We start from the raw sequence: 21,257 nt of genomic DNA on the forward strand, positions 1-21,257 counted from the left end.
GTATAACAGTTTTTAGAGCACCATTTTTTAGGAAAAATACTATCTTTGCATTTGCTGTTCAACTGATTCAGAGCCGATCTCAGTAGTACACACTACGCAAGCCCAAGGATTCACAACACAGCCACAACCGGCATTAATGGGTTAAGGATCGGCGATAAATTCAAAGTCAAACTGGCGCTCTGGGAAAACTTCGCGAGTGGAGCTTTTCGGCAGTTATCGATAGCTAACATCGTGCCGCGACTATCGATCGACGAGCTGGCGCTTAACAGTGCCATATATAGATTGTAACATTGGGAACTCAAATCATTGTTGGAAGACAAGCCGCACAAAGCACACACCAAAAATGAGCGGGTGAGTTGGGTGGAAAAGCCCTTTTCCTCGGTGTTTTCCGCGATCCTAACCCATCGCCCATCGCCATCGCCGGATCTCTTCCAGACAAGCAGACATCGCCCTCATCGGCCTGGCCGTCATGGGCCAAAACCTGATACTCAACATGGACGAGAAGGGATTCGTGGTGTGCGCCTACAACCGCACGGTGGCCAAGGTCAAGGAGTTCCTCGCCAATGAGGCCAAAGGCACCAACGTGATTGGCGCCGACTCGCTCCAGGACATGGTCTCCAAGCTGAAGAGCCCCCGGAAGGTCATGCTGCTGGTCAAGGGTGAGTTGCTAATCCGAATTCATCGGCTGGGCAGCGCAGAACATCGAAAATCCACCGAAACCTGCTGCAAGCGATCGCTGTGTTGGTGACTCAGTTTACATGTGTGCGCGCGTGCTGGTGAATTGGTGAAAAAGTCAAAGCAAAGTCATCAAGCGATTTTTGCGGCTCGTATTGCAATGTGCAAAGGGAAATAGAGGATAAGCAGGTGAAGTAGGAAGAGGAGGAAGCGGGCGAAGTCGGCGAAGAGGGGGAGTAAACACAAAAAACAACTGTTTAGAGATCATTGAGCTGCGGCCTTAACACAAAGTCTGGGTTAGATGTTGTTTTTGTACAGATGTTAGAGATGGCAGCTCGTTATGGGTCTTGTGGTCGATAGTTTTGAGCTGTGTTCCAAGTTCTTTACTTGATTCGAAACCCAAATGCTGTAGCTATTTCAAAACCGCACTTCTGATTAAGGGCTTAAAATTGGATCAGTCTCATTTCCAGAAACCGCAACCGCAAGTCTGGCATGAGTTTCGTCTAATCGCACTGCATATCGCACAATTGTGGCAAACTGCCTCCACTTGCCCAAGCCATCCAACGAAACCGTGGGCTGGTTTCCAGGTCACTCACGCGTTTGTCTACCACACTCGCGTGTCCAAAACTCCGCCTCTACCACCTCTAGATCGGCGTGCCCGGCTTATCTACCTTCCTACCTAGCTTGCTGTTCGTGCGAAAGCAAGAACAATGTGGCGCAGAGAGAAATCTTTGACATTCATTATAGGTCACACAACGGGCGATTTTCAGGGGGATTTTCTCGGATTTGACCAGCCGAAAACCATGCAGATTCTTTCCCTGCGCGTTGCCAGGCCAGTGACTCACTCCTTAGAAGCATACAGTGCGGGTCAAGAACATATGTGGTTCTGGAGGTTTCTGCGCTGAACTTGGATTTGAAAGTTGCGCGACAGGTTGTGCGAACCTGCCACTTTCACAGGGTGGCAGTGAGGACAAGTTTGATTGAATATCAATATAGTTAGGTGCCCAAGGATGACGACCAAAAAAGGCTAGTGTATTATTGAGCAGAGTGAGTGCCACAATTTTGACCGCTAGTGTGTCCCACAAACCAGCACAAACGACCGCTAGATAGATAGATCAATGCTATTATCGCCACTACTCGTTGGCCTTATCTGGTTCCACTGCGCTGGAGAAGTGCTCACCCGGCGCAAGGGACGCCTCACCAGGGTGACCTCCAAAACAAAACAGTGACTTTCCAAAAGCAACGAACCGACCTTGTCCAATCGCACGCTCTACTTTCTGGCTAAATCGATGATTTCTTCACGTAAAAAGAACGCGCGCTCGGGCGCAGAGAACGCTGTAGTAAATGAATCTGCGATAGTTGAGCTTTACCGAAGTTTGATAACGCCTTCGATCAGCTTTAATCGACTTTACGCTGATATGTAATATGTAAATTCGATACAATTTCAGCTGGAAGTGCGGTCGACGACTTTATCCAGCAGCTGGTGCCGCTGCTCTCGGCCGGCGATGTGATCATCGATGGAGGCAACTCGGAGTATCAGGACACATCTCGCCGTTGCGAAGAGTTGGCCAAACTTGGCCTGCTCTATGTGGGATCCGGCGTTAGCGGCGGCGAGGAGGGAGCCCGCCACGGACCATCGCTGATGCCCGGCGGACACGAGGCCGCGTGGCCCCTGATTCAGCCCATCTTCCAGGCTATCTGCGCCAAGGCCGACGGTGAACCCTGCTGCGAGTGGGTGGGCGATGGAGGCGCCGGTCACTTTGTCAAGATGGTGCACAACGGCATCGAATACGGCGACATGCAGCTGATCTGTGAGGCGTACCACATTATGCAGAGCCTGGGCCTGTCGGCTGACCAGATGGCCGACGAGTTCGGCAAGTGGAACTCGGCCGAACTGGACTCCTTCCTCATCGAAATTACGCGCGATATTCTCAAGTACAAGGACGGCAAAGGTCATCTGCTGGAGCGGATTCGCGACACCGCCGGCCAGAAGGGCACAGGCAAGTGGACGGCCATTGCTGCTCTGCAGTACGGAGTACCTGTGACGCTAATTGGCGAGGCGGTCTTCTCGCGATGCCTGTCTGCCCTTAAGGACGAGCGCGTTCAGGCCAGCAGCTTGCTGAAGGGACCATCGACCAAGGCGCAAGTTGCCAACCTCGCCAAGTTCCTCGACGACATCAAGCACGCTCTCTACTGCGCCAAGATCGTGTCGTACGCGCAGGGATTCATGCTGATGCGAGAGGCGGCCAGGGAGAACAAGTGGAGGCTCAACTACGGCGGCATTGCGCTGATGTGGCGCGGCGGCTGTATCATCCGCAGCGTCTTTCTGGGCAACATCAAGGACGCGTATACGTCGCAGCCGCAGCTGTCCAACCTGCTGCTGGACGACTTCTTCAAGAAGGCCATCGAGCGCGGCCAGGACTCGTGGCGCGAGGTCGTTGCCAATGCCTTCCGCTGGGGCATCCCCGTGCCGGCTCTGTCCACCGCCCTAAGCTTCTACGATGGCTATCGCACGGCCAAGCTGCCAGCCAACTTGCTGCAGGCCCAGAGGGATTACTTTGGAGCCCACACCTATGAGCTGCTGGGCCAGGAGGGCCAGTTCCACCACACGAACTGGACGGGCACCGGCGGCAATGTGTCCGCCAGCACCTACCAGGCGTAGGTTCCACCTCCTCCACTTTCCCGCTCACACATTCCATGTCATTGGCGCCGGTGTCTTAGATGTTTCTTTTTTTTCTGAAGTACTTTAGTACTTATTTATACCATTAATATATATGTATGTATATAGAATTTCATAATTGTTGTTAAACATAACATTAAATTGGTGTTTTTTTGCTAGCAAATGATTTCGGTTCCTTGGTTTCATCGATGCAAGTGCCATTTAAAATCAACAATGTGTGTGGTGTGGTATGGTGTGCTGTGTTGTGTGTGGGTCGAGTCTTTCGAGTTGTGTCTTCACCTAGAGACGCCTACTGCTCCTTCTGCCGCTCCCTTCCTGCTATTGTACTCTCTTCAGCTAGCGCATTTTCCGCTTGCGTGTCCCTCAGTCGTCCGAGGGCTTCAGGGTCTTCTTGTTCTCTATAACCAGTTTGTCAGCGCTGTACAGGTGGCCGATGATCACCTGTGGACATTCAAAGGTTAATAAACTCAGCCAGCTGATAAGTAAAATGGGGCAATATGGCGACTTTCGATTTCTAATAAGATGGTAATTGAGTCTTCCCACAGTTCCCCATGTTTACAAAATCAGATAAATATGATTAAATTTACTTAAATATACATTGATCTTTATTGTTCCTTAAATTGATTGGCTTCCATAAGGGAAGTAGTGTATTTTTATTAGACCCACTAATTAATTGAGTTTCTAACAATTTGGTAAATAAACGACTGTTCTTTTTGGATGGGCTGTGATCTCGAGGACGGAGTGCCTAGCATTTTCTGGGCACTTCCAGTCACTGCTGATAAGGGGTGAAATCCGACGGACCACTTACCTGGCGACGTATCAGATCCAGATTTTGCTGGCCCTCGGCCATTTGGCGATCGATCTCCGCGAAATCCCTGGTGCTCCTGTTGGCGCGGAATGTGTCGCGTATTTTGCGGGCAGCGTACATTCTGAAACCCGGGGAATTGCTCATTGCTCATCGCTCGGGGCGCTCATACAATTTCACAACACCTACCTGAAGTTGTAGGAGGGCAGCTTCTCCGATTCGCGCAGGAGATTCCTGTATAACGTGATCGCCTGGCGACGGGTCGACATCCTGTTCCTGGTCCTGGCCGAATCGAACTGAGCAGGCTGGCGGGCTGGAGGCTTGGAGCGCGTTTTAATTGATGAGTGCTTTGTTTTGGCCCTGGTTTCTGTTTCGGTGCGGCAACTGCCAATTGGACCGCCTGATGACATAAAACTTACATGCGGCAAGCCGGAAAATACTGACTTTTCCGCCGCAAAAATACCAGAAACAGCTGACTGCGTTCACTTTACCCCGTTCACTTAGCACCCGTGCGTGAGTGCTAGAGATGACACTGCGTCGTGCTGAAATAAATGCAGGTAAATTAAAAAGAAATTTGATTTTACCATTAAATATTAATGCAGATGGAAGTTATAGCTCAGATAAAAAATATTGGGCTTATTCATAATACAGCAAAATAAATTATTATAGATCCCCAAAATTGTAAGAAAACTGTCAAATTATAAGCTATCCCAAATTATCCATTCCCTTTATGCAAAATAAAACAACTGGCGCATTTTTTTCAATTTTAATTTTAATTCTGTTTGTTTTTTCCGCAAGAACAATATATTATGTACTCGTTGAAAACACAAAATAAATATATATATTTTGTTCCCGAAATTGTTTCTTTCTTGCACGCGCGCTTGCTTTTTAAATCTGATTTTTGTAGCCTAAAAATGACATTTTTGTGGTTGTAAACGTACACATATATCCATATACATACATTTATATATATATATTTATTTATCAGTGTTAGTTTTATAAGTAGAGTTTCTTTAGCTTACATTTAGGCAATAAAATAACTTTATTCTCCTCATCTAATCTAGAGTTTCTTTCTCTATCTCTCTCTTTACACTTGTCTATCGCTCTCGCTCTTCCAGCTGCAGCGTTTTTGCTAAGAGCGCTTGTTTTACAATGAATAAAAAAAAGTTTAATATTTAAAGTATGAATAGGTAAAAAAAACACATTCGAAATAAACCTAAGACGCGTCCGATAAAATCGCTGAGTAAAGAATATTTACAGGGGGTGTGCTTTCGAGGGTAAGCCGACATTTAGCTGCTTATATTGCTTATGACTATATAACGTACTCATATTAGTGGGGATGTGGATCTTAGTGTTGTTCGGGGTGTCGCTTTCGTTTCGTCAATCTTAGTCAGTTTCTTTAGTTAAAACGCAGACCATGCTCAGGAATTCGCTATCACTTTGGGTTAATACAAACGCAAAAACAGATCAGATCGCATTGTATCCTATCGCTCTTAGCTATATACTTCTATATACGTGGGGGTACAACTGACTGAAACTAGGTGCATTACAGACTATACACATACATATAGTGGTTGTTATATCAACACAAACAAATTACATAATCACAAACAACAGAATTTTATTTTGGTGGCAGGCTTTCGGTGTGGTTAACGACAATTGCGATGGCTCTTCGATCCCGATCCCAGGTCCGATTATCTGTGGCTGCTGTACGTTTTATAGACCCTCGGCGCCCTCGTCGTTCCTGTGGCCGATGTGGATGTGGAGGTGGATGAGGGTGCGGATGCAGAGGCGGACGTGGACGAGCTTGAGGCAGCATGCGACGCGTCCGCTCCCACGGCCAACACTTGCGCCGTCGTTTCCAGATTCAGAGGCAGGGGGTTGTCGTGGTCATCCGAGTGCTCGTAGATGTAGTCGCGCTTCTTGAAGTTGTCGATGATGCGTTTCGTGGACTTCATATGCGCCACAAAGGCTGCCTCCAACTATTCAAACGGGGGAGAACGTTAGCAAGTTAGGAGGTTTGATGGATGCAGTTCGATAGATTAAGAGGCTATGCCGTCGATCTAAACTGAAAATTGAAAACATAGTGTAAGACTCACGCTGGAGGTAAGGTTCATGAATGTGTGGTATTTCTCCAGCACGCCAATGATCTCCTTAAAGCTGTTTCCTCGCAGCTGGCGGCGCACCACAGACTCGTACAACTCGTTGTCCGCTATCAAATTTCCCACTAGGATGGCCGCATAACTTCCCTTTAGCGTGTGCTCCATGTGGTGGCCGGCTCGTTGTAGAACTGTCAAAACCACCCGGCAATTAGCATAGCTCACAGATCATCTTTTCGCTGAATACTCACGATTGTTGACTGTCTCCTCCACTTCCTCTTGCTTCTTCTTTCCCTTCTCGTTGCTCTCGAGGAAGGCGTCTGTGTTCTTCTCCACCAATCTGCGGGAATTGGTATTCGGTATAAAGCAATGTGACAAAGTGACTGGAAATGTAAATGTGTCCTACCTGGCCAGCTCCTCGCATTTGTAGAAGTACTCAAGCAGAGCTTGCAGTGCACTCACAGATCCCTGCGCTGGTGGATTATCCGCTACGTACTCTGGTGGAGCAGCAGCTTGCATTAGAGCAGCCCGATTGGGCACAGTATGCATGCACAAATTGATTAGCAGTGTAAGAATCTGAAGAAGGTGGAATCAGTCAATGATATGGGTAAAGTACAGATTTGGGAATATATAGATCACACACTCACCAGTATGCTTAGCTCAAAGACACATTGGTCGGGAATGTAGTTGGCCGAGAGCAGCAGCAGCCGGAAGCTCGTCTCCACCACATCGCCCCTTTGACCTAGCAACTCGGCGCCCAGCGATGGCTGCGCCTCGTTGAACGTGTGCGTCAGGTTGATCAGTACCTTGAGCACCGGCACCAGCAGCTCGCGCATGGCCACGCCCGGATGCTCCTTGTTGCTGCCACCACCATCCGAAGGATGCAACATGATTTGTCGACTGCAAAGGCGGTACAGTTGGCAGAGCGTCTCCACCGCTTTTCCCTGGCCAGAGGTGAGCATGTAGCGCTGGTTCGTCTCATTGTGCTGCGTCACGTTTTCGAGTACTCGTAGGCATCGCGCTACCGTTTGCATGTTATCCAGCAGCGTCGGCTGCCAGTCGATCTCTGCATCGCTGGCAATCACAGGGCTGCAGAAGTCCGAGATGGTCTTGATAATGTGCTCCAGGCCACCCAGCTTGCGCAGATCCTCTTTGAACCACTCGCCCGCCCGCTTGGACGTCAGTGACAGCAGCGTTTCCATTGCCAGCGTGCCCACAGTCAGAGAATCAACGTTGAGATGCGTTCCCTTGCCCTGCGCCTTGATCTCCTCGCACAATTCGCGCACCTTCTGCTTGTTGCGATCGTAGCCCGCTCTATCCGGGTGTCCAGTTTCCGTGCTCCCACCCACGCCGTCCGCCTCTAGGAGGTTGATCATCAGCTCCAAGGAGTCGCGATCCAGGTCCATGTTGAGGCCCTCCTGAGAGAGTATGTACATGATGGCCGAGGTGCACAGGCCCAGGCTGAGGTCCTTGTTGGCGTCGGATAATGCCTACAATTGAATAGTCAGTTAATAAACAGAGGGCAGAATGCAGAAAGAGATTCAGTGCTGAACACTGGCTCTTTTAGGTACTTTAATTTTTAGTTGATACTTCTATTCATCTTTAAATGAATCTATAATCAATACTGATTTAAAGTGGAAACAATACCAAACAGTTTATGAAGGCACATGTTCAATGGCTTACGTTTATACAGGCATTTAATACAGAATAACAAAAAAACTAACCAGCTTTCAAAACAAACTGCCTACTCTGGGTACAGCTATGCCGAAAGCCAATATATTGCAGTTGATAAGGTTCAATTACATAATCATAAACTTAGCAAACAAAAAGTTCCCAGAAATGGTTTGGAGCTCAACATGTGTTTAAGAATTGAATATATACACCAAGACTGACATAAGCCGGTCGGGGACTCACCTTAAAAAATTTGGTAACCACACCGTGGGCACGCACGTGCATCCTGAAGGCGGGCATCATACACTTGGCAGCTAGCTGAAGGGCGGATAGACAACGTGTCGCCGGCGGATTGTGCGGCTGTAGTGCGTCCAGGATGTACTCGACATCGTCGTCCATTTCCTGGTACTCGCCAATCTCCTGGATTTGGTGGGCTGTCTTCACGTTTCGCACCACTGGATAGTAGTCCTTAGTTTTGCGGTCGACCCGAATGGGACCACCACCGCCCGTCGCTCCTCCTCCGCCTGTCGCTCCTCCCGTTCCGCCAGAGGAAGCGCCCGCTGCTCCACGCTCTAGGTCGAGCTCTCCGACAATTGGTTCCAAATCCAGGTCGAAGGCATCGACACTGGTGGAGGTGGCAGGTACTCCCTGTTTTCCCGCCAGTCGCGAGATCTTTCCGAGGGCCGGGCTATCGCCGCGCAACGTGGACGCACTGCTGCACGCACTGGAGGAGCCATTGTTGTTCGACGAAGGACTGTCTCCGAAGTCACCGTCGGATTTACCCGCCGCCAAATGATGCAGATGGTCCTTGGCCCCAGCGACGCCCACTCCGGATGCCGAGGCATTGCTAGCATCGCTGCCGGTACCACCGCCATTCGCTTCCAGCGCAGCATCCCAACTGTGCTTGTAAAGATGCCGCTTGGCCACTGTAGCCTGTTCAGCTTGATCGGATGGCACCAGAGCGCGGCTCTTGAAGATGCTGCCCTTTTTCTTTGAAATGACGAGCTTGACAGCGCCTCGCTGTTCGCCAGAGGACTCAGGTGGTGGCGCTGCTGCTGCTCCTCCCGCTCCGGCATTCGCCGCGCCCTGCGAGTCCAATGTCAATGTTCGCTTAAACTTATCCTTAAATTTGAAATCGCGGGGTGGGGGCGAGGAGGAGGAACCATCGTGCTGCAACGACGAGTTATTTGAGTTGTTCGACAGTTCATCCGGATCGGGATCCGGATCGTGGTCTGGCGAATGTTCCCTGTTATCGGTGTGGGGAATCTTGGCGGGTGTGGGCTGCTCCTCCTCGGCCTCGGGAAGTTCCTGCTCTTCGGACGCTTGTTCCTGCTGGAGCACCTGCGTCACCTGCTGGTTCTTTCGCTTCCGGCCATAGCTACGTGGCGCTCCACCAGGTACTCCGCCCTCAGCCAGGCGGCTGGCCTCGGCTTTGGCGGACAGATTGGCGGCTATCTTATTAATGTTGTTGTTAACGCTTGCCGAATTATTGTTATTGGCTCGGGCAGCAGCATTGCGACCTCTCCTCGGTGGAAGTGTGGCCTGTTCCAGCTGCTCCTCGTTCGCTTGCGACGTCGTCACCGCCGTTTCGTCCACTTCCATGTCGACTTCCTGCTCGGTTTTTCTGGAGCCCCGATTGCCCCGTGTGGTTCTTTTGGCCGTTGGAGGCGATATGGCAGCCGCGGTGGCATCTGCTCCTTTGGCTCTACCTCGGGTTCTGGTCTCCGAGGCGGGTGGAGTTACATCCACATTGTTATTCGCCTTTCTGGCCCTGCCACGCGTAGCCCTCTTCGGCTGCTGTTGTTGATCCTCCTCCTCGGTTGGCTCCGGATCCGTATTGCCATTTAGCCGTGGCACTTCCCCTCGCAGCACAGCCAGTATGTCCTCCTGCAGTGGCGTCTCCGGCACCGCAGATGCTGCTCCCGTCCCGGCTCCGTCGATGGTCATCATCATGGACTCGAGTCGTGACTCAATGTCCGAGGGGGGAGCCACCAGCGAGGAGTGCTGACTCGTCTCCAGATCACTGGTGATCACACTAGATCCCCTGCTGCGAATCACACAACTGTCCTCCTGCACAGCCTGCGCTAGCAGTTGCGGCGTGCTGTTTCCCTTCGAGGAGATGCTGCCCAGCACCGAGGACTGCGAGTCGAAGTCGTGATCGGATCGGGTGGTTGGCGATATGACCGTGGAGCCCCGCTGCGGATGCAGCTGATGTAGTTGATGCAGATGAGATGGTGTATGCTGTGCTTGCTGACTGTTGGCCTCGCTGAGAGCCAAATGAGGTGAGGGTGTCTTAAATTCAGAGTTAATCTCCGCAGGGGTGGCTCCAGACGCTGGAGCGGCACCAGATCCCGCGACCAGCAGCTGTTTGTGCTTGTGCTTTTTGCTCTTCGACTTCTTTTCACTGCGGGACTCGGCTGCTGCTGCGGCTTTGGCGATGGCGTTGCGGATCACGTCCGTCTTGATGATCAGTTTGAGCCGTTCCTTCGGTGGCTTGTCCGGGGATATCTTCACCGTGCAGTAGTTGATCTCCGGCGGTTCCTCCTCTTCGTCCTCCTCCTCTTCTTCGTCCTCCTCGTCCTCGTTGGCGTCTAGTGACTGGGACTTGCGTTCTTCGAAAGAATCGCCTGCCGATGCTCCTCCTACTGTCGCTGACGATCCATCCACGGAATCTGCTGCTGGGGGCGGCCTCAGTGGCTTCACTGTGATTTTTGGCGTACTTGCAGGAACTGTTTCGTCACGGGACCGATCCGCTGGCTCCTCCTCCGTGACCGGAAGCTGATTCAGTTGGTTCTGGTGAGCGGGCGAGCTGCTCGGCGGCTCCTCGCTATCTGTGCTGACCAAGCGCGAAGTGCCCTGGAAAACGAAAGGGTGCCAATTTAGCCAGGTTCTTCTACTGGGATCCACTATTTCTGCTCCTACTTCTAACTAGCTGATCTGGCAAATGAAAATGAGTACTACTGTGTCGCGTTCCCGGTAATTAACACTCCAACTGAACCGAAATGGGCAAGAAGCGACTGATAAATGCGGAACGAAAAACAAAACACCAACAACTCGGCAGAGAGACTCGACTCCAATTCCGTTGGTTTGCCATGTAAAAGCGCGCGTAATTTAACACTGCTTCGCGCGCTGCGCTGCCTTCCCTCTCCCACACACACAGCGGACGGGCATGGAGAGGGAGAAAGACGAAGCACAAGGGAGAAAGAGATGTGACAGGGAGAGAGCGGCTGCTGAGAAAGAGAGAGAGAGAGAGAGAGAGGGCGATCGCATTTGGGGTACTCGGCAAATAGTTCAAGTTGGATAACTGTTCACTGAGCAGTGAAATGTACCGAAAAACGAAGTGGTGAATAGCCGAATGACAGGGGCACCCACTAGTGTGGTGGAAATATTCATTTAAATTACTTTAAAATGTAAGAATTAATAGACAGAAGTGGAAGCAATCCACTGATCCTGAATAACGATTTTAAAATATCTCGTGGCTAAAAACTTAATTAAAAACCCAGGCAATCCGAAACTCACCTTGGAGATGCGCAGCACGATAGGAGGATGTTCCGGCGTGCGGGAGGCGCTCGAAGGATTCGACGCGCCGCCGGATGCGGAGGGCAGTTGGGACGCAGAAGCACTTGGCGCTGACGTAGGCGGGGGTAACGATGGCTCAGATCCAGGGCTGCCAAACGTGGAACTGATGAAGGCTTCCGACGAAGCGGCGACATGTGTTGCCGTGGCCGCCACTTCAGCCGTTTGGCGCCCCGCCTTGGGAATGATCAGATCCTTGGTGGGCGTGGGATAGCGCTCGTCCTCGTCCACTTCGCGGTAGTTGACCGCTTTGCGGGCGCGACCCAGTACTCGCGATGGCGGTGCCTCCGGCTTCAGCTTCTTCTCCTCCTTCGGCTTCTTCTGCTTCTGCTTGCCCGAGGCACTGGACGGTTGCTCCGGCTGCTCCGAGGCGGGATCGCTTAGCCCATCGCCATCTCGATCGGAGGCACCGTAGAACGCACCAGGCGTCGAGGGCGTGGAGGCTGGCGTTGCTGCTGCCTTCTTCTTGGGCGATTTGCGCTTCCGCTCTGCGGAACTGACACCCTTGCCCAGCTTCAGCTTCACTCCGCCCGCCTCCTGGGCACCGGAAGTAGGCGTGACACCACCAGCACCCACACCCGCCGACGAGAAATGGTCCCGCATGGGTGACGCACCGGCTCCACAGTGTGGTAGCTGCTGAATTATCTGGGCTATGACTTCTGGCGGAGCGGTATTCCTTGATTTGAAGAACTTTTTCGGCTTTGGCGGCTCCGGCACCGAAACGGACATGTCGTTGGGATCGTGATCCTGCGTGGAGGCGGGACTCTGGGAAGGACTGGCGGCCGCTGCAGCAGCCGCCGCTGCCGCGGCCATGGGATGGATGGCGGACAGGGTGTAGGTGCGCGTGGAGGTGAAGCCCATCTTGCCCCACTTGCCAACGGTGCCCACAGATCTGGCGACAGTGGGTCGGTTGGTGTTCTCCTTCTCCTTGCACAGCGAGTCCAGCGGCACCACGATGTTCTTGCCCCAGCGCGACATTTTTCGCTAGCGGTGGTTCCTTGGCTGCTTCTGGTATCCTCTCACTCCGTGTTGCTGGCTCTAATCCTTGTGGTTGTGGATGTGGTCACTAGAAAGGAAGACACATTAATTGACCGGTTTCTTGGCTAACGCACAGCAAACGCTGCGCTCATTGAAGTAAAGATTGGACTTAGAAACATGACTTTCAATCTGTCCCCTTTCAAAAACAGCTACACAAATAGGTATTTACCATTCAATTATCCTGCAGAGAAACTAGGTAACAGTAAATCGATTTAACATATATGTATTTTCAGGCCTATTTGGACCAAGAAATGAGAACAGCCTGGGGATTATATCGAGCCTAGTTGGATTTCGCTGCCCAGATATGTATACAAAGGCATGGCATAAATAGAAACCTAGTTTTTATGGCTAGTACCAATCCATGGATTGGCCATCCGTAACCCGGAAAGGACTCTATTCTCCTACAGCGGTGGCAGCGGAATGGCGGCTGTAACATTCGCAGGACACGGACAACAATGCAGCCCGTTCTACTCAATCATTAACTATTAATTCATGTTTTGCACAGCGGACAGTTATTGAATTTTACTAAAAGTGAGCGATTTGTTTGGCTGGGCAGAGAGAAGTGCAGCAACAGCAAAACACAACAAACGCGCGCCCGTAAGGAGTACGTCAGTGCGAGCGAGAGCACACGATAGTGCGCGCATACACACGCACACAGGCGATTTCCAATTTTCACACAAACACACGCACCGAAATCAAATCAAGACCAATTTCCAAAGCAAAGGCCGAAAAACAAACAATTTGTTGCACTTTACTGTCGCAAAAATGCCCAAACGACATTCACAAAAAACATCAACTCACCTCAGGCGAAACATTTGGCTGCTCTCTTTGTTTTTGTTATTAATCCGTTTGCTGCGTGGATGCATGTGGTTGCGTGTATGAGTGAGTGTGGTTAAATAAAAAAATCTCTGTTGCTGCTGCAGCGCATATGTATGCGACTGCGTGCGTGTGCATATATATGTATTTATATATATATATACATATATATACGTGTGTGTGTGCGTGGAATGCAATAAAACAAACGATGTTTGCGTTTGCTTATTGGCGCAATTTGATTTGCACGGACTATGTGTTCGATATTTTTGCGATTACTCGGGGCTCAAACCACCATCACTCTCAGCATTTTCCGCCTGGCTGCTAGCTGCAGCGTGTTTTTTGCGTCGCACCACGGGCTTATTGCTTTTGCCACCACTTTTACTTTACAGCATCATCCCAGAAGCAGTAGCAGCAGCAGCAACAACAACACCCACAAACACACACACAACTAACACCAACACAAACAACAATACGATTATACTGGCCGTTCCGTTCTTCTTCTTGCTGCGAATATTTCTTTGAATTCGCGATTCTCCGCTAAATCGGCGCCAATTGAGAGAGCGTAGTTGTGCAATCTGCAGGGCAAACGAACGCGATCGCGATTTTCAGTTTTTGCAATGGCGAAATGCGCGAAAAAGTTTAATTTCTCTGTTTTTCTACACGAGAGAAGAGAAACACTATTTTAGAGCTGGGCTAACGATTCACGAAACTATCGATATGCCGGAGGCGATAGCGTGGGACTCACTATCGATACGTATGTTGCAATATAAAGCGAATGCTACCGAGCTATCGACACTAGTCCGTATCTAAGGCAGTGTGACCATGACTTGGCTCTTCAGCCCCCATTCAAAGCAAACTCTTTGCCGCGAATCGTTAACATTTTTGAATATATTTTCAGTAACAAGTGCAAAAATATGATGTGTTCTTGTGGCTCAGTAAACTCGCTCCCGTACCTTGAACATCAAGGGGTCTTTGGTGCGCAGGATGAGCTCGGCGATCAGCACGGGTGGTTCCGAGGAGTCGCCCACAAAGTCCACCTCGTAGTGCCGCAGCACATTAGCCACGATGGCCTTGATCTCCAGCATGGCGAACTTCTGGCCAATGCAGTTGCGTGGTCCGGCCGAGAACGGTATGTACGCGTATGGATTCAGCTTCTCGGCGGTGGTGACGACATCGAACCGTTCCGGCTTGAAGCTATTGGGCTCGCTGAAGAGCTCCTCCCGTCTGCCCAAGTAGAGCGGCGAGATGCCGATATTCGTGCCCGCCGGGATGAGTTTTCCATCTGCATTGGTTTAATGGCCAGTTAAGAAGAAGTATTGTTCCCCTTTTCAGTACTCACTGATCTCGCAGTCCTCGAGAACCTTACGACCCAGCAGCGGCACAGACGGATACATTCGAAGGGTCTCCTTCACACACAGGTCGACGTAGTGCAGCTTGTTCAGCAGCTCGTAGCTCACCGGCGTGCTCTTGTCATTGCCCACCACGGATCGGATCTCCTCGAAGCACTTCTTCTGCGCCTCCGGGTGCGTGGCTATGTTGTAGAAGAAGAACATCAGGGCCGAAGATGTGGTGTCGTGGCCCTCGAACATGAAGGTGTCCACTTCCTCGCGGATGTCTAAGTTGCTTAGTGGCCGTTCGTCGACGGTCGACTGCAGGAGGATATCCAGGAAGGCCATCTTCCGCTTGGCGCCCACGTCGGCGTCCTCATTGCTGCTCTCCTGGCTGCTTCCTCCGCGAATGAGCTCCTCCCGGCGTTGCACGATGATCTTCTCCGTGAACTGGTGAAGCACGTCCAGGGCCTTCTTCTCCGCCCTCGCCAGTGGGGTCAGCATGTAGGTAAGGTCGAAGCGGTACAGGATGTTAAACATGCGCTTGTGCAACACCATCGATATGGTCTTCACCGCCTGGACGTACTCGGAATCTGCATTCGACTGCGCGTTGATGGAAACACCCATGGCAGTCTCTGGAAAAGAAGACCACACCAAGATCCCGATGAAGAGCCCAATCTCCAAAGCACTACCATTTTGTAAATGAAAGCAAATTCATGGCCTAGATCCCTACCGCAAATCGTGTCCATGGTGCAGAGATTGATCCAGTCGTACAGGCTAAAGCCGGAGACACCGTGCTTCAAACGATCTTGCTCCATGTTCCGGAGCAGATCCCGCGACCCCTTCTCAAAGACCTCGACGAACTCGTCGAGGATCTTGAAGTGGAAGGCGGGCGTGATAATCTTGCGACGCTTGTGCCACTTCCTACCGCGGCTGACCAGCAGACCCTCCTTTAGCCAGGGCTCTAGGGCCTTGTACTCGCCCGCCTTGTCGTTGAAGCGCAGCGTGCCCAGCACGACCTCCACGTCTTTGGGGTTGCCCATGAGCACGTTCAGCTCGGGTCCCAGCCAGACCTTGAGCACCTGGTCCTTGGAGTAGGTATCCATGAACTCGAAAATCTTCTTTACCATCTCGTGCGGCGGCTTGCCGATGAAGTGGTGGCCGTGGCCCACCAGGGGCAGCACCGGAGGACCCGGCATGTAGCTGATTAGGTCTATCAGCCGCTTGAACTTTAGCTGGTAGAGCAGCAGGCCCACGAAGAGGGCGCTGGCCAGGATTGCGCTGATCGCCAGGAACATTTTTCTAGTGATCTCCGATTTTCAATCGCTATTCAACCTTTGGTAGTGGAATAACTACTGATCCGGCCAGAAGCAGGCCGTAGACACGAGAACGGACAAGGCCAAGAGCACTGATTATCCCACCCATCGATGTACTGCGAAAAAATTGCCCCTACTATGATTTTTGAAATTTGAAAAGGGCTTTTCTCAGTGCCGCAGAGAAACTAGCTGATTGGATTCCGATGTGCAAGTGCATACTTCGCCACTTCTCCACGCAAAGATTGTATTTGACAGTTTGTCGAAGTCCCAGAAGACCAGCCCATTTGGTTCGAGTGTAGCTTGGTGTTAATCGCCATGGAAATATCTTATCGCGTTGCCGAACTCCAGCTTATCACCGAAATAGTTCGACAACCAATATCTAATCGGAATCGGTAGCCGTTTTTATGGAGCTGAATGCGATTCGGACCTTGGCCCAATGCTTTTAAGAGGTCTCTCCCCCAGATTTCTGGATTAGAATATGCCACTATTAAAAGCAATGAGTTATTGCACTCATTAAAAATACAACGCACAAGTGAAAAAATGTAGTACTCCAAGAGAAACCTGTACTCACCGCAAATGGCGTCCAGCGTGCAGAGGTGAATGGCCTCGCCCAGGTTGATCCTCTCCTGGCCCCTGCGCATCCTTAAGCCCAGCTGCTCGACGAGCCGCAGCGACTGCCTGTCGAAGATCTCCACGTAGGGCTCCAGGATGCGAAAGTGGAAGGCCGGGGTGATGATTTTGCGCCGGCGATGCCACTTGCTTCCGTTGCTCACCAGCAGGCCCTCGTTGAGCCAGCGGCCCAGAAAGGAGTACTCATGCGACTTGGTCAGCAGCTGGCTGTTGCCCAGCACGCGCTCCACGTCGCGCGGATTGAGGAGCAACACGCTGTAGGACGGACCCAGGAACAGTCCAAAGGTGTCGCCGTGCCGCTCCGCCAGCTCGCCCATCTTGAGGCACGCCTCCGCCGCACTGAGCCCCAGAAAGAGATGGGCATTGCCGAGCAGTGGCAGTGGCAGGGGACCTGGAATCGTGCTCATCTTCCGCAGGAAACGCCGCATCTCCAGGGCGAGGATCGCCAGGAGCAGGACTAGCGATAGTAGTAGCCACATTTCGGTTCTAACGCATCTAAGGAGACAGTGATATCAACTGCTGCGACTCCAAGCTAGCCGCCAAATAAACGCCTGATAACACAAGCTGCTCCCAATCCGCAGCTCAGGCTGGTGATGGCATTCTGGCGTTATCAACTGGGAGCATCGGAAAGCACTGGTGGGTTCGAAAGTGCTCTCAATATTTTTTCGACATTACTCTCATATTCCTACAGGAGATTCCTCCACTGTTTGGACCACGCACCCGACTTGTCTGAGTTTGTGATAGGCGTTCGCTGGAGTCATCCTTAGCCAGCATAAAAGAGAGGCAAGGGTCATCGTCTCGGGCCGGTAGATTGGCATTTTGGGGGCGATAAGGGGAAGAGAGCGAATTCCGGCGGATTTTGATTGAGTGGATGTCGGCGGGATCGAGTGTAAACAAACCGTCGCAACGGCATTCCATTCCGTGTGATTCCAGCGCTGGTTGTTTACATCCTGACCGCTCAGCCTCAGCTCACCCAGCTCCATTCCCCCTGACGTCACAGTGGCCACATGGCGCATCTATTTCGGGCCAGGTGCGCTATTCTTAGGCCATCCCACTCACATCCCAGCGATGGCAAGCAAACAACGATGACGAAGTCGCGATCTTGAATGGTGCGGAATGGTGCGGCAGAGGCCCTAACAAAAGATTGGCCATCACTGGGTATACATTGATGAATAATATGTACATATCTGTGAGGACTGAAACATGCCCAAATCAAATATAAATAGCTAATAGGTAATTGGGTGTTTATAGGCTGTTTACTTTTGGAGTACACTGTTGGAATATCCATAATATCCAGGAATCCATAAGCGGGCTACTTAGTTCACCTAGTTTCCTTTCGGCACTCCCGACCTTAACGGCCATTAAAATGCAGATGCTTATGCAGCTGCGCATATGGATTGGCTCATATGCACGACGAATGCACGACGAGCAGAAATTAGAAAATCCCATTTGGCAGCCCCCAGTTGACTCAGTTGACTCATTCCGCAGCCACATCCGCACATGAAGTCCGCATCGGAGTCCGGGTCCCAATCGAAACGACATGCACACTCGCCCACTGCGTACTAGATAAATCCGTACGAATATGTAGATATACATATATGTATACTTGTACACACACAAGATCACAACAACAGGCGTCCTTCGACCATGCCAAATTCCAAAATTCTTGCGTCGCCGCTCGTCGGTCGTCGACATCGACGTCACTTAATCTCGGAGCGCCTCCTGCCCCCCACCGCCACCTCCGTCCCAAAAAGAAGGCGGAACGTAAATATTTACACATGTCTTACAAGTGCTGGCCATTTTTCGATGTCGGATATATAGGCGTACAGCTTGTGGGTGTGCGGATTGGGATGGGGATGCGGAGCTCGACGTGCGTTGGAATTTCATTGGCATTCCATTTGCGTTTTGTTTCCAATTTGGTTCACTCAAACATTAGCAGTGCGCAATGAGGCCGCCAAAGGGTCGTAGCCACAAATCCCTCAAAGGAAGTTCGATCAGTCAGTTGATAATGCAAAACTTGGGCCCTTGGGATCCTTTGCAAAGTGCTTAGATCTGCTACCCCATTCCGACTATATAGGAAAGATAGAATAGGTGGAAAACCCCGATCCTGGTTGGGCGGTGCTCTGGAGAGCACTACATTATAACAATAAAAATAATAGCCATTTGGCAGAGGCGCACCATTTGCGTCAACGGCACTTGCCTTCTTGGCATCTAGTACTCGCATAGAAAATGCCATGTACCATATATACCATATATCCATGCTGCGCAGCTACTCGAGTATACTACGAGCGGTCGAAATAACCAAATAGCCAGGAGCACTAAAATTAAAATTAAGAGATACGTCTATCTAATCACATACGAGTGCAGCTATCTCCACTGGCAACAGCAATGCCAAATGTGCATGAACGTACACTCCAAAGTATGCCAAATACTTCTCAGGCACTGCGGACTGCTAGGAGAGTGACCTCTGCTGTTCATGGGTGACGGGTGGTGGCCACAATGCGGGCCCAGTGCCCGCGTATATATAGATCTAAGGGTGAGCCATCGCATCGCTCGGCTTGTGCGCCACAATGCACGCCCGGACTAATAATACAGCATAATAGCCATAATAAAGCATATGATTGGGCGGACGCGGCGTATGCGCAATTTTCGGCTGCCCGGCATCGCGTATACGCCACCGATCCAAAATACATTTTCGAAAACAGCGGCAATTCGCTGGCCAAATATGGCCATATCCGATATTCGCCTTCACTTCGCATTACTTAACCAGGCAAATCTCTTTCTGGCCGTCGAAAGTGACATCGCCCCGCCAAACTGACGGATGACTCACTCGCATCCCGAATATAGTGGCTCATTTTGACGTTTCCACTTGGCTATTTTCGCAAACGAATACAACTAATTGTTTGAATTACACATTATTGCGCCTGGCCCACCGACTCCCAGCCAAGGGGCATCGCCAGTGCAGCGGTCGGTGATTCAAAGTGCCCGTTCTCTTGCGGCTTTCGGGCACTTGGCAACAGGAGTGAATGGGTTACCAGCACACTAGAGCCAGTTGGGCGGGAGTAAGTATTGGAGGTCAGCTTGTGCGCCCGACATCCGTAACTCATGCGAGTTTTTCGAGGCCGGCTGCAGTGAGAAAAGCAATTGACTCTTCGTTACTGAGGCCCAAATGGTGCTGTCAGCACTCTGGCAGATCTTTCAAATAATTTATGCTAACCGTTTGGCGAACGTTTGGCCGTTTGGCCTCTTCTGGTTCCTCGGATGCAACAGGAAATGGCTCAGGCGAACGCATTTTCATTCATGAGTAGATGTTATTTATGTGCTGGCCGCTGCCAAGCACCCAAGCACCCAAGCCAGGCACCCCGATCTCGCTATCCACACTCAGTGAGGTGCCGTCGTTGCTCTTTGGTCAAGGAAGGTGCCCACTTGCCCCGCTCGAGCCGCTTGCCCCTCGCAGCCGCACACGTGCATTGCAGTGCATAATATACATATAATTGCCACCGAAATCGCGTCGCCATGCACTTGCGGCTGTCAGCCAAACATGCAACAATAACAAGCGGGTGCTGCGGCGGCACACATCCCAGGGAGCTGATGGACCGCGGCACACCCACTGATCCACTGAACCCACCTCTTGCGGTGGCCGCCCTTCCGTCCAGCAGGATGCTGGGCTTGAATGACCACGATGCTGCTTCGAGGTGCATCCTGTGCCACTGGTCGAGCATACCCCGTCGTGAGCACACGTACACCCAGCATTGTATGCGAACAATGCCGTCGAATTTGTTTAATTAGCGGAATAAACCCGTATACGAGTATTGAAGATTGGCGGGCCGGGTGGACCAAGTCCAAATCCACATCCACATCCCAATCCCACTGACAAGCCAAGGCAGCTGGGCACGCGCATAGCGACGCTACTCTGGCACGCTGGCCATCTGAGACTCCGGCCAAGAGATCCCAGAATCTCTGCTCTTCTCAAGCTTCGAAGTGCTCATCCGTTTGCTGCGTTTGCCGCGGTTCGGGGCGCTTCGCTACTTGAATGGCATCCAAAATTCCGTTCGACGATCAGCGCGTTACATGAGCCCCCGATCGAAACGGGAGCCAACCATCAGCATATCGTTAGATGACCAGTCTATTTTGGGTTCGCACAGTGGGACTTGCCAAGGGGCGGCAGGGGGAGCGGGAGCGGGGCATTGCGACCGCTTCCGGTTTTCCCAAGAGCATTACGAACGGCACGAGCGCGCGATGCATCGCCGGTTCGATTTTCACTTCTCACCGGTTCCCACACGCCGCAACACTGCGCGAAAAGCTGGGTTTCTCAATTGTATGATGTATCCCAATTTTAGCCACTTGACGCCATGCTAGTTGGTTGCTATCTAAGTGGCAGTAGGGCTCTAGTTACTAGTTACTAATTACTAGTTGAGTTACTCACTGCCTTTTCCCCCAGTGCACCTCGCCTCGCGCTCTTCTTGGAGCAGCACATCTAGTGGGAATGGGGATCTGTTCTGCGGTCAAGTCCGGACCCTCTGGCCAGCGGAGCGCGTAGCCTGGTCTTGATTGGAGAGTGACCCCCGATCCGGACTTTGTGGTCCGATCCATGACAAGCCGAAGACTCGGAGCTCTGGGAGT

General features: G+C 51.4%; 4 protein-coding genes across 6 annotated transcripts; 1 reads left to right on the forward strand and 3 right to left on the reverse strand.

Annotated features, from left to right (window-relative positions):
- Positions 1 to 86: 86 nt before the first annotated feature.
- On the forward strand, positions 87 to 3,513 carry LOC6555625 (6-phosphogluconate dehydrogenase, decarboxylating). Its single transcript, XM_001982567.3, has 3 exons — positions 87 to 351; positions 436 to 659; positions 2,124 to 3,513. The coding sequence occupies exons 1-3, from the start codon at positions 344 to 346 to the stop codon at positions 3,335 to 3,337; spliced, it is 1,446 nt and encodes a 481-aa protein (XP_001982603.1). The 5' UTR covers positions 87 to 343; the 3' UTR covers positions 3,338 to 3,513.
- On the reverse strand, positions 3,455 to 4,626 carry LOC6555626 (protein bcn92). Its single transcript, XM_001982568.3, has 3 exons — positions 4,350 to 4,626; positions 4,164 to 4,284; positions 3,455 to 3,796 (listed from the first exon to the last, which is right to left on the reverse strand). The coding sequence occupies exons 1-3, from the start codon at positions 4,568 to 4,570 to the stop codon at positions 3,719 to 3,721; spliced, it is 420 nt and encodes a 139-aa protein (XP_001982604.2). The 5' UTR covers positions 4,571 to 4,626; the 3' UTR covers positions 3,455 to 3,718.
- A 973-nt stretch (positions 4,627 to 5,599) lies between these two features.
- Positions 5,600 to 14,098, reverse strand: LOC6555580 (protein wings apart-like). Of its 2 annotated transcripts, XM_015153242.2 has the most exons (9): positions 13,834 to 14,098; positions 13,346 to 13,396; positions 11,450 to 12,572; positions 8,174 to 10,786; positions 6,907 to 7,749; positions 6,666 to 6,835; positions 6,511 to 6,599; positions 6,260 to 6,450; positions 5,848 to 6,142 (listed from the first exon to the last, which is right to left on the reverse strand). In XM_015153242.2, the coding sequence occupies exons 3-9, from the start codon at positions 12,482 to 12,484 to the stop codon at positions 5,855 to 5,857; spliced, it is 5,229 nt and encodes a 1,742-aa protein (XP_015008728.1). In that variant the 5' UTR covers positions 12,485 to 12,572; positions 13,346 to 13,396; positions 13,834 to 14,098; the 3' UTR covers positions 5,848 to 5,854. The 2 variants fall into 2 exon arrangements, with proteins under 2 accessions (XP_015008727.1, XP_015008728.1); XM_015153241.2 differs by lacking the exons at positions 11,450 to 12,572; positions 13,346 to 13,396; positions 13,834 to 14,098 and adding an exon at positions 10,853 to 11,119 and having other exon boundaries at positions 5,600 to 6,142.
- Positions 14,099 to 14,230: 132 nt separating this feature from the next.
- On the reverse strand, positions 14,231 to 17,175 carry LOC6555581 (cytochrome P450 4d1). 2 transcript variants are annotated; one of them, XM_001982570.3, is made up of 3 exons: positions 16,576 to 17,175; positions 14,700 to 15,323; positions 14,231 to 14,642 (listed from the first exon to the last, which is right to left on the reverse strand). In XM_001982570.3, exons 1-3 carry the CDS (start codon positions 17,111 to 17,113, stop codon positions 14,293 to 14,295), a joined length of 1,512 nt encoding a protein of 503 aa, XP_001982606.1. In that variant the 5' UTR covers positions 17,114 to 17,175; the 3' UTR covers positions 14,231 to 14,292. The 2 variants fall into 2 exon arrangements, with proteins under 2 accessions (XP_001982606.1, XP_015008726.1); XM_015153240.2 differs by lacking the exon at positions 16,576 to 17,175 and adding an exon at positions 15,422 to 16,049.
- Between the last annotated feature and the right edge of the window lie 4,082 nt (positions 17,176 to 21,257).

The sequence above is a fragment of the Drosophila erecta genome, unplaced genomic scaffold (genome assembly GCF_003286155.1).
Source record: "Drosophila erecta strain 14021-0224.00,06,07 unplaced genomic scaffold, DereRS2 tig00000126-arrow-pilon, whole genome shotgun sequence".
Lineage (NCBI taxonomy): Eukaryota > Metazoa > Arthropoda > Insecta > Diptera > Drosophilidae > Drosophila > Drosophila erecta.

What these genes read in the sequence shown, in the direction of transcription:
- LOC6555580 (XM_015153242.2), bottom strand. Translation starts at nt 12,484, where the DNA reads ATGTCGCGCTGGGGCAAGAACATCGTGGTGCCGCTGGACTCGCTGTGC. An exon ending in TGGTTACCAAATTTTTTAAG is followed by an intron (nt 7,750 to 8,173) that starts GTGAGTCCCCGA and finishes ATTCAATTGTAG; the next exon opens with GCATTATCCGACGCCAACAA. An exon ending in TCATGAACCTTACCTCCAGC is followed by an intron (nt 6,143 to 6,259) that starts GTGAGTCTTACA and finishes CCGTTTGAATAG; the next exon opens with TTGGAGGCAGCCTTTGTGGC.
- LOC6555581 (XM_015153240.2), bottom strand. Translation starts at nt 15,986, where the DNA reads ATGTTCCTGGCGATCAGCGCAATCCTGGCCAGCGCCCTCTTCGTGGGC. An exon ending in CACCATGGACACGATTTGCG is followed by an intron (nt 15,324 to 15,421) that starts GTAGGGATCTAG and finishes CTTCTTTTCCAG; the next exon opens with AGACTGCCATGGGTGTTTCC. An exon ending in TCTCGAGGACTGCGAGATCA is followed by an intron (nt 14,643 to 14,699) that starts GTGAGTACTGAA and finishes AAACCAATGCAG; the next exon opens with ATGGAAAACTCATCCCGGCG.
- LOC6555625 (XM_001982567.3), top strand. An exon ending in GGTCATGCTGCTGGTCAAGG is followed by an intron (nt 660 to 2,123) that starts GTGAGTTGCTAA and finishes ATACAATTTCAG; the next exon opens with CTGGAAGTGCGGTCGACGAC.
- LOC6555626 (XM_001982568.3), bottom strand. Translation starts at nt 4,570, where the DNA reads ATGTCATCAGGCGGTCCAATTGGCAGTTGCCGCACCGAAACAGAAACC. An exon ending in CTGCCCTCCTACAACTTCAG is followed by an intron (nt 4,285 to 4,349) that starts GTAGGTGTTGTG and finishes CCCGGGTTTCAG; the next exon opens with AATGTACGCTGCCCGCAAAA. An exon ending in TGGATCTGATACGTCGCCAG is followed by an intron (nt 3,797 to 4,163) that starts GTAAGTGGTCCG and finishes GAATGTCCACAG; the next exon opens with GTGATCATCGGCCACCTGTA.